Raw genomic sequence first — 10,069 nt, forward strand, 5'->3', positions numbered from 1 at the left:
GTGGAAGGATCACTTCAGCCCAGGAGTGGAGGCTACGGTGAGCTATGATTGCACCACTGCACTCTGGCGTGGGTAACAGAGCAAGACCCCAACTCTAAAAAACAACAACAAAAAAAACTATCAAAACTTAAAAGTGCAGCCAGCTCTAACCCCTGATTTTCTCTCTGGCCCCTTCTCCCCCTTATTGACTACACTTTAGCTACACCAGTCTTTCCATCCCTGGAACACCCAAAGCCCATTCCCATTCCTGCCCTAGAATCCCTCTGCCCAGAATGCTCTTCCCCCAGATCCTCAGAGGGCCCACCTCTCATCCTTCAGCCCAAATGTCATCTCAGAGAAATTTCCTGGACCACCCTATCTGAAGTAGCCCTTCCTCCCAGATCCTGTTTTATTTCTCTTCATTTATATTAAAGACGTGAAGTTCCATGTTTGTGGAACTTCAGGAGTTCAAGACCAGCCTGGGCAACAGAGTGAGATGCTGTCTCTTAAAAAAAATTTTTTTTTTAATTGTTCAATGGATGAAGTCGTTCCAGGTATTTTGGTTCCAGAGACCAGTGTGGTTGGAGCAGAGTGGGAGAAAGGAAAAGTAGCAAGAAATGCCATTCAGAGAGAGGCCAGACGGCGTAGGGATGTAGATCATTGGACACACTTTGGCTCTTCCCCAAGTGAAAGAGGAAGCCAAGGAGTGACATGCTGTGAGTTCTAGCTTCCCCCCACCTTTTTTTAAATTTGTGTTAAGACAGAGTCTCACTCTGTCACCCTGGCTGGAGTGCAGTGGCACGATCTCAACTCACTGCAACCTCCGCCTCCTCCAGGTTCAAGAGATTCTCATGCCTCAGCCTACCGAGTAGCTGGGATTACAGGCGCATACTACCATGCCTGGCTAATTTTTGTGTTTTTAGTAGAGCTGGGGTTTCACCATGTTGGCCAGATGGGTCTCAAACTCCTGACCTCAAGTGATCCACCCACCTCGGCCTCCCAAAGTGCTGGGATTACAGGCATGAGCCACCGCGCCCTGCCCTGGCTTCCCTTTTGAAAGGATCGCTCCAGCTACTGTGCTGACTGAAGTGGAGGCAGTGAGAGACCTTTTAGGAGGCAATAGCAGGGACACACAAGTAATGATGGTGGCTTGAACCAAGATGCCAGCAAAGGACATGGCAGTGGTGGATCCTGAATATAGAGAGAAGGCAGAGCTGTCAGGATTCGCTGACAGTTCAGATGTGAAGTTGTGAAAGACAGTTAAGGAGGACTTCAAGACTTTCTATCTCAGCAGCAGGAGAGGGAGATGCCATTCATTTGATGGGGGAAGACAGCAGGAGGAGGAGGCTTTGTGTGGGAAAGCCAGGAGGTCTGTTTGGGACATGATAAGCTGGAAATGCCATGTTTGGGGCCAGATGCAGCGCTTATACCTGTAATACCAGCACTTTGGGAGGTGGAAGCAGGCAGATCACTTGAGCTCAGGAATTCAAAACCAGCCTGGGCAACATGGTGAAACCCCATCTCTACAAAAAATACAAAAATTAGCCAGGCGTGGTGGCATGTGCCTGTAGTCCCAGCTACTTGGGAGGCTGAGGCAGGAGGATCAGTTGAGCCCAGGAGGTGGAGGCTGCGGTGAGCTGAGATGGCGCCACTGTACTCCAGCCTGGGTGACAGAGTGAGACTCTGTCTCAGAAAAAAAAGAGAAAAGAAATGCCATGTTTGAGATGCAGAGAGAGATGATGGGCAGTTGTTGGATATATGTGAGTTTGGAGTCAGGGAAGAGGCCATTAGCATGCAGGCAGCATGAAGAGCTGTGGGAATGGATGAGACCACAGAATAAATGAGGGCCACTAGAGAAGATACGAGAACCAACACCTGAGCTCTGATGTTGAAAGACTGGGGAGATGAGGAGGAACCAGCAAAAGATTCTACTAGGAGCTATCAGTGCAATGGAAGGAAAATTCTAGACCTTTAGAACTAAGACTTAAGTTCAGGAAGGCAAGTGGTGATGAGTAGTACCAGCACTGGCTCACCATGCCTCCCTCACCCTTTCCTGGATCCTGGGAAGCTTGATGGAGCCCCTCCAGCTGATGGCAGCAATGCAATAGATATGGTATATTTTGCCTTTAGCAAAGCAGTCCATAGCTCCTTGTGAACTCCCTGTCATGAGACCAGATGACTGTGTGATTGGATGTGTCTGAAGGAATCTTAGTCTGTGCATTGGAGAGATCTCTAATAGCAAAATACCTGGAACGACTTCATCCATTGAACAATTTAAAAAAAAAAATTTTTTTTAAGAGATAGCATCTCACTCTGTTGCCCAGGCTGGTCTTGAACTCCTGAGCTCAAGCAATCCTCCCACCTCAGTCCCGCAAAATGCTGGGATTACAGGTGTGAGCCAGCCACCGCACCTGGTCATTTTTTGTTTTGTTTTTGTTTTTCCCTTTTTGTGGAAAATAGCATCTTGCTCTGTTGCCCAGGCTGGTCTTGAACTCCTGGGCTCCAGCGATCCTCCTGCCTCTGCCTCCCTAAGAGTGCTGGGATTATAGGCATGAGTCACAGCGCTTGGCCTGGCCATTTTTACTAGTAGTAAAAATAGTCTGCTCTGTGCCAAGCAGGTACTGCTCAGTAGCTTTAGTGGATAAATAACCCAGAGGCAGGAAATGTTTGGATGGAAGGCGTTTGGGACTATTATTCTCACCCAGCTCCTGGGCAGGTCGAGCCACCCGACTATACCAGTCATCTTGTGCCTTTCACTCTCCCACTCGTCATTAATTAGAAACTTGAGCTCTGACTCACCACCCCCAGCCCTTCACAGCTCTCTGGTAAACTTCACTATCCACGCGGACCTGTCCAGGCCCTGCCCTAGAATGGGTTTCTGCTGCTGTCTTCCATGGTCACATCTGAGAATTTGTCCTCAGCAAGGGATGGCAGGTGGCTCTTCCACAGCCTATTTCAAATGTCCCTCTCGCTGTGCGCTGTATCCTGTCTTCCAACACATTGTCCAACTGCTGTCACTGCTCCAAGCCTTTGACGTCAGGGAGACCTCTCAGGCCGAGCCCACCTTTGCCTTGGTGTCCTGCAGTGCCCCCTGCTTCCCTCCCTTCCTTCTCCAGTCTAGGTTCTGTGGTCCATGTTGTATTGTCACTCCCTTCAACTTCCTTTCCCTCTCTGCCGCTGTTAAACCAGCTGGGCAAAACCCCTAACCCTGGCTGCCGGCTCTCTGCAGCCCACTCTCTGGTGCCCCCTCCCTGCAGGCCTGCGCCGAGCAGCCGATGCTGCTGAAGAAGCAGGCACAGAAGTGGCGGCGCCCTAACCTCACAACCCAAGCCGCCACTCGCACGGCCCAGCGGCACTTCTGCTGCTCCAGTGTTCTCCAGCAGGCTTCCCTCCCTTCCCACACCTGTGATGACTGCCATACCCGATCCTTCACCTTCCTCCAGCAATGACCTCACCCTGTATTTCTTTTTTTTTTTTTTTAGAGACAGGGTCTTGCTCTGTTGCCCAGGCTGGAATGCAGTGGTGCGATCACGGCTCACTACAGCCTCAACCTTCCAGGCATAAGCGATCCTCCTGCATCAGCCTCTCAAGTAACTGGGACTACAGGTGTGCTCTACCGTGTCTGGCTAATTTTTGTATTTTTTGTAGAGATGGGGTCTCGCTATGTTGCCCAGGCACTCAAGCAGTCCACCTTCGTTGGCCTCCCAAAGTAGGATTACAGGCATGAGCCACGGTGCCTGGCCCCCATGCTTCCTGAGAAGCCACTGGCTGTGTCCTTCGTCATCCTGCCACCACGCCCTCAGGTCTATCTTGTCTTCCCAGCCTGTGCCTGGAAAGCATGGTCCTCCCTCCTCTCAGCCAGTCAGCGGTTGCCAGAGACCCACCAAGTATGTTTTGTTTTGTTTTGTTTTTGAGATGGAGTCTTGCTCTGTCACCCAGGCTGGAGTGCAGTGGCTCTATCTCGGCTCACTGCAAGCTCCGCCTCCCGGGTTCATGCCATTCTCCTGCCTCAGCCTCCCGAATAGCTGGGACTACAGGCGCCTGCCACCACGCCCGGCTAATTTTTTGTATTTTTAGTAGAGACAGGATTTCACCATGTTAGCCAGAATGGTCTCAATCTCCTGACCAAGTGATCCACCCGCCTCGGCCTCCCAAAGTGCTGGGATTACAGGCGTGAGCCACTGCGCCCAGCCAAACCCACCAAGTATGTTTTAAATGCAGGACAGACAGGTCAAGGGGGATGCTCTGCCCACCACTGCCCTGCTTATTACCCCTGTGGAAAGATAGTGGCACACCAGGCAGCCCATCGTGGAGGATGGAGCTGGGGGCCACTGGGACCCCAGGAGCTTTGTCTTGCCACACGCCCCACTCCCCCCACGGAAGGTTGGGAACATCACCTTCAGCTGTGGTGAGAAGGAGAAGAGGAATGTCTCGCCGGTACCATAGAAGCCTTTGCTGAGTTGGATAGCCGAGGAGGAGAAGGCTCCAAATATCTGGAAAGCGGAAGTTGCAGTCTGCAGCTGGAGGGGAGCTGGGGGTCCTCTGACGACCCTCATTCTTCGGGTTTAGTAATACAGGCTCATCCTAGAGGGCACCTGGGAAGCTGGGGCAGAGCTGGGGCATGGGGGCTCCACACCCAAGAGCAGGAATCCTCATGCATCCTTTCCCTTAATGCTCCCCAAGGAAGAGGTCCTGCTGGCTTCCTCCTCTGGGCGGTCAGGGCCCTCCTTTTTCTTAAATATACTTACTCTAGGCCGAGTGCAATGGCTCACGCCTGTAATCCCAACACTTTGGGGAGACTAGGGTGGGCTGATCACCTGAGGTCAGGAGTTCGAGACCAGCCTGGCCAACATAGCGAAATCCTGTCTCTACTAAACATACAAAAATTAGCCAGGTGTGGTGGTGGGCGCTTGTAATCCCAGCTGCTTGGGAGGCTGAGTTAGGAGAATCGCTTGAACCCAGGAGATGGAGGTTGCAGTGAGTCGAGATCACGCCACTACACTCCAGTCTGGGTGACAGAGCGAGACTCCATCTTTAAAAAAAATTATATATATATGTGTGTGTGTGTGTGTGTGTATTTATGTATATATATATTCATTCTATGCAAGTAATCGTGGAAAAAAGTAGCAGTTATAGAGAAGCAAAATAAAAAAAGTAAAGCCATCTCCCAATCCCCCTCATTCTTCCCCAAGATAATCACTCTTAATATTTTGGTATATTTCCTTCTGACATCAGTTTAATGCCTGTGTGTGTGTGTGTGTGTGTGTGTATATATATATATAAATTTATTATTTTTTTTTCTTCAGACAGGGTCTCACTCTGTCACCCAGGCTGGAATGCAGTGGTGTGATCGTGGCTTACTGCAGCCTCAACCCCCCTACAATGCCCCCAGCTGCAGTTGCTGGGACTATAGGCAAACACCACCACACCTGGCTAATTTTGTTGTTGTTGTTTGTTTTTGGGTTTGGTTTTTTTTTAGAGACAGAGTCTGGCTATATTGTCCAGGCTGGTCTTGAACTCCTGGACTGAAGCAATTCTTCTGCTTCAGCCTCCCAAAGTGCTGGGATTACAGGTGTGAGCCACCGTGCCCAGCAACCCCCATACTTTCTTCTACTTCTGAGGATGAAGATGCAGTTTTACAGTCAAACGATTATTTGCTTAATTGTCTGACCCTTCCCCTATTAGACCATTAGCTCCAAGAGAGCTGGGGCTGCTTCTGGGTTGATTCTGCTCTATCCCACCTCTCACCTGGCACACAGAAGGCGCCCCATGTAGATGTGTTGAATGCATAAATGGGGGAATGGCTCTGAGTGGGCAGGTCCATTGCCATCATCAGTGTCCATTACAGGTGACTTAGTCTTTCACTCTGTCTGCTTGTCCCTGAGCTGCCCTGGGTCAGGGCCCACGGGTACCTGGTGGGGTGCCCCCAGAGCCTCGGGTGGCACCCCTGCCCAGCTCACCTGCCCGTCCTGGTCCCTGAGCACCAGCAGCACTGGCCCGCTGCAGCCCTCCATCCGCCGGTACAGGCTCTGCAGGCTGAAACCGTCCCTCGACGTGCAGAAGACCAGACTCCAGGGATGGCCGGTGACTCTTGGTGGGAAGTGAAAGCTGAGCTGGGGACAGGGCTGGAGGTGAATGGAGGAGTTCTTGCTCCCTCCTGCCATATCCTGGGGATGGGCTTGGACAGCCACCGTGCATCCAGCCCAGTGCTTTATAGGCGATAGAGCAGTTTGCTGATTCTAGGGACTTTCATGCCATTAGCAATAGCCCTCGGAGATAAGGGTTGTTATTCCCATGTTACAGATGAGGAAACTGAGGCTCAGGGAGGTGGAACAACTAGCCCAAAGCTCACATGGGTAGTGAATGGCAGAGCCAGGATTTGAACCCAGGTCAGGACTCTCAGGACTGTTTCTGCTCGGTCACCCCGGCCCCCAGAGGCCAGAGAATAGGAAAGATGCTGAACCCCTCCTCCTGATCCATCGTCTCATCCGCTCCCCCCTCTCCAACTTTGGCCTCAGTTCCCAAGGGCTGGTTCTATGTAGGAATTAGTCTCTTTCCTTTTTTTCCTTTGAGACAGAGTCTCACTCTGTCACCCAGGCCGGAGTAGAGCAACACAATCTCAGCTCACTGCAACCTTTGCCTCCTGGGTCCAAGCAAATCTCGTGCCTCAGCCTCCCGAGTAGCTGAAACTACAGGTGCACACCACCACGCCCGGCTAATTTTTGTATTTTTAGTAGAGACAGGATTTTGCCATGTCGGCCAGGCTGGTCAACTCCTGGCCTCAAGCAATCCCCCTGCCTTGGCCTCCCAAAGTGCTGGGATTACAGGCATGAGCCACCGCACCTGTCCTAGCCTCTTTCTTTACCTCCTTAACCTCCTGGCCCGGTGTAGAGGGAGGTGCTAGCAACACTGGATGATTTTACAAGAAAGGAAGCAAAGCCCCGAGAGAAGGAGCAATTTGCCAGAAGTAATGCATGATGAGAACAGAGCAAGGATGACTCTAGGTGCCCCTGGGTGTGGCTGGTATAGGGCAAGAGGGTGAGACTCAGGTTTAGGGCTGAAATTCTTGTGCCATGGGCAGTGTCCGGACCTGCCTAATATCTGAGGCACTCAAAACTTGGCTGGCTTCTGTCAGCTGGGGCACCATGGGATCCTCAGGAGCAGCAGCCGGGTCTGGAGCTGCCTCCTCCTCCTCTTCCTTCTCGTTACCCTCCTCCCCAGTCAGGGCGTCCTCTACCTGGGTGGGCTGTGAAAACACAAAGAGGCCTAGTGGGTCAAGGAACAGGAGGTCCCAACTTCTACCATCTCCTGAGCCCAGGAGCCTCCTCGGGCCCCCTCATCACTCCCTGCCCATGTGCCTGTAACCCCCAGCCCAGCCCAGAGTATTTGGGGGTTTCCACGACAGACAGGATGCTGCCCCTGCTGCTAGCCTGTTTCCTCCCTGGTCCCTGCCGGCTCAGGGCTGCAGCACAGTCCCCCGACCCCCGCCAGCACCCCACAAGGCTCAGATGGGGCCATGGGCCCTGCAGTTTGTCGACCTGTTTGCCCTGGATCCTGGGTGGGTGTCAGGGATCAAGTTCTAAGCTTGGGAGCAGAGGAGAAGGCAGATGGTGGCCCAGCCCTGGAAGCTTCAATTGTGTGTGTTTGTACATTAAATAATGAAAACAACAAAAAGCCCATCCTCGCACAGGCCTGTGTTCAGTGTGTTCAGTGTGTTCAGTGTGTGCTGTCTGTGATCTCTGTGTATTTCTTCTTCTTCATCTTTTTTTTTTTTTTTTTTTGAGACAGGATCTTGCTCTGTCACCCAGGCTGGAGTTCAGTGGTGCAATCTTGGCTCACTGTGACCTCCAGCTCCCAGGTTCAAACAATTTTCTTGTCTCAGCCTCCCAAGTAGCCAGGACTACAGATGCCCACCAGCATGCCTGTTTCCTCATGTTGGCCAGGCTGGTCTCGAACTCCTGACCTCAGGTAATCCGCCTGGCTCGGCCTCCCAAAGTGTTGGGATTACAGGCGTGAGCCACCACCCCCGGCTTATTTATCAGCATTTTCCAAAGGAAGAAAATGAAGCCCAAAGGTTTCCCCATGAAGCCCGTGAAATGATGCACGCAGTCATATGTGAGCTCATATGTGTAAGTTCATGTAAAATGTGTTTGTCTATGTGAATTGTGTGTTGGCTTGGAATAGAGTTGTGTAGGCACATCAGTGTGAGGAGGTACTGAGTGTAAATGTGTGTACTTATATATCAATGTGTTTGTGTGAGTTGGGATGGTGTAAATATGTACATCCATCAGGGGCATCATTATTCACTCACTCACTCATTCATTCAATTGAGCTTCCACTCTGTACCAGAGTGTTTGTGAGTGTGTGCGTGTTTAGTGTGTGTGTTTGAATGTGTGTATGTCTGTATGTGTGTTTGAGTGTGTGAGTGCATTTGAGTGTGTATGTGTGTATTTGAGTGCGTGTGTGTGTCTGTGTGAGTGCATTTGAGTGTGTGTGTTTGCATGTGTATGTGTGTGAGTGTGTATATGTATGTGTGCGCGTGCCTCCACACAATGACCTTGCAGGCTTTTCCCAGGAAGAAGAGACTTCTCAGGGGCTGAGAGATGGACAGGACCCCCTCTCCTGCCCCGCTCTGTTCTCCAGGCTCAGGCCTGAGGCAGGGTCTAGCTGTGTGTGGCTCTGAACAGAGCTCCATCCAGCACCCACTCCAGGGAGGAAGGGACAGAGACATCGGTCTGTCCTCCTTGAGGACCTTGGAGCAGAGGGGTTAAGACCCCACGTTCCTGAGTCAGTCCTTGCTCCAAACCACAGGCCTGCCAGGGAGGGACTGGAGAGGGGAACAAGTCACCACCCGCATCCAACCCTAGCCCAGGCCCCAGCCTGCCAGAGACCTCGCCTCCTTCCACCTCCTAACCTGCACCACAGCCGGAGCTGGAACCCTTACCAGCCGAGTGTAACGCCAGCGGAGGCCTCTCATTCTTCTGTCCCTGCCCGGCCGGCCGTGGGCAGTGAGTGAATCCTCAGCCCTGCCCAGGAAGGAAGCGCCGATAGGTGAGGCCTAGAGATGAGAGGGAGAGGCCTGGGACACACCCAGCCAGCTCCATGCCCACCCCAGCTGCCCTTTGCTCCCTCTCACCTGTCACTCCCAGGCCGAGCTGCTGCTGGGTGGGTCTGTGAGCAACTCAGCATTCAAGGCCTCATTGCAGTTAGCATCTAACATATATATACACCATAAATTCTAGTTGCAATTCCTTTTCACCTCCTTGCCCTTCTGGCAGCCTGGCCTGGGGACTGTGGGCCATTGACCAGATGACTAAGGCCGAGGCTGGAGGTCTGGGGCCTCTAGTTCCCCGTATGACCTTGCATAAGCCCATTTGAACTCCTGAGCCTCAGTTTTACCACACGTAACATGTTGAACCAGGTAATCTCAGAAGCCTTTGCGGGACTGACAGGCTGCTATTCACTTCCCTCTCCACGCCGATGAGTGCATTAGAACGGAAGCTAGAAGGGTGCATGCCTAGACCAAAAGAATAATCTGGCTGTGTGTGGTGGCTCATGCCGGTAGGCTGAGGGAGGTGGATCACTTGAGTCCAGGAGTTTGAGACCAGCCTGGGCAACATGGTGAAACCCTGTCTCTACAAAAAAAACAAAACAAAAATTAACTGGCCGTGGTGTCGTGTGCCTTAATCCCAGTTCCTCGGAAGACTGAGGTGGGAGGATCACCTGAGCCTGAGGGGAGGAGGCTGCAGGGAGCCGAGATTGCGCCACTGCACTCCAGCCTGGGCGACAGAGTGAGGCCCTGTCTCAAAAAAAAAAAAAAAAAAAAAGCTATTTTTACTTTGCATCCTAAACATAGATGTATTTTAGGCTTTCATCATTGCTTTGCTTGTCATTTAACAGAAAGTTTCTTTACTAAGTCTTTGTTTCTTTTTCCATATTTAGTTTCAGATGGGGGTGGGGGGAACAGATGCAATTCTAAATTGAAACATAAATAAACTTTTGTTAATGTTCAGTAAAAAAAAAAAAAAAGAAAAGAATAGATTATTTTAGAAGATTTTTTAAATTATTTATTTATTTATTTATTTTTCAG

The 10,069-nt window shown here is 51.3% G+C and overlaps 1 protein-coding gene across 3 annotated transcripts in view; it reads right to left on the reverse strand.

Moving 5' to 3' along the window:
* TLDC2 (TBC/LysM-associated domain containing 2) overlaps positions 1 to 9,004 on the reverse strand; it is a 17,749-nt gene extending 8,745 nt beyond the window's left edge. For 2 of the 3 annotated variants that reach the window (XM_011975009.1, XM_011975010.1), the window contains exons 1-4: positions 8,924 to 9,004; positions 7,070 to 7,225; positions 5,940 to 6,092; positions 4,377 to 4,472 (exon numbers count right to left, since the gene is read on the reverse strand). In XM_011975009.1, the coding sequence (XP_011830399.1) occupies positions 4,377 to 4,472; positions 5,940 to 6,092; positions 7,070 to 7,225; positions 8,924 to 8,956 (438 nt within the window). In that variant the 5' untranslated portion in view covers positions 8,957 to 9,004. The remainder of the gene's footprint in view (positions 1 to 4,376; positions 4,473 to 5,939; positions 6,093 to 7,069; positions 7,226 to 8,923) is intronic. The other variant, XM_011975011.1, reaches the window with a different exon arrangement.
* Positions 9,005 to 10,069: the final 1,065 nt, after the last annotated feature.

The sequence above is a fragment of the Mandrillus leucophaeus genome, unplaced genomic scaffold (assembly GCF_000951045.1).
Source record: "Mandrillus leucophaeus isolate KB7577 unplaced genomic scaffold, Mleu.le_1.0 Scaffold150, whole genome shotgun sequence".
NCBI classification, from domain to species: Eukaryota; Metazoa; Chordata; class Mammalia; order Primates; family Cercopithecidae; genus Mandrillus; species Mandrillus leucophaeus.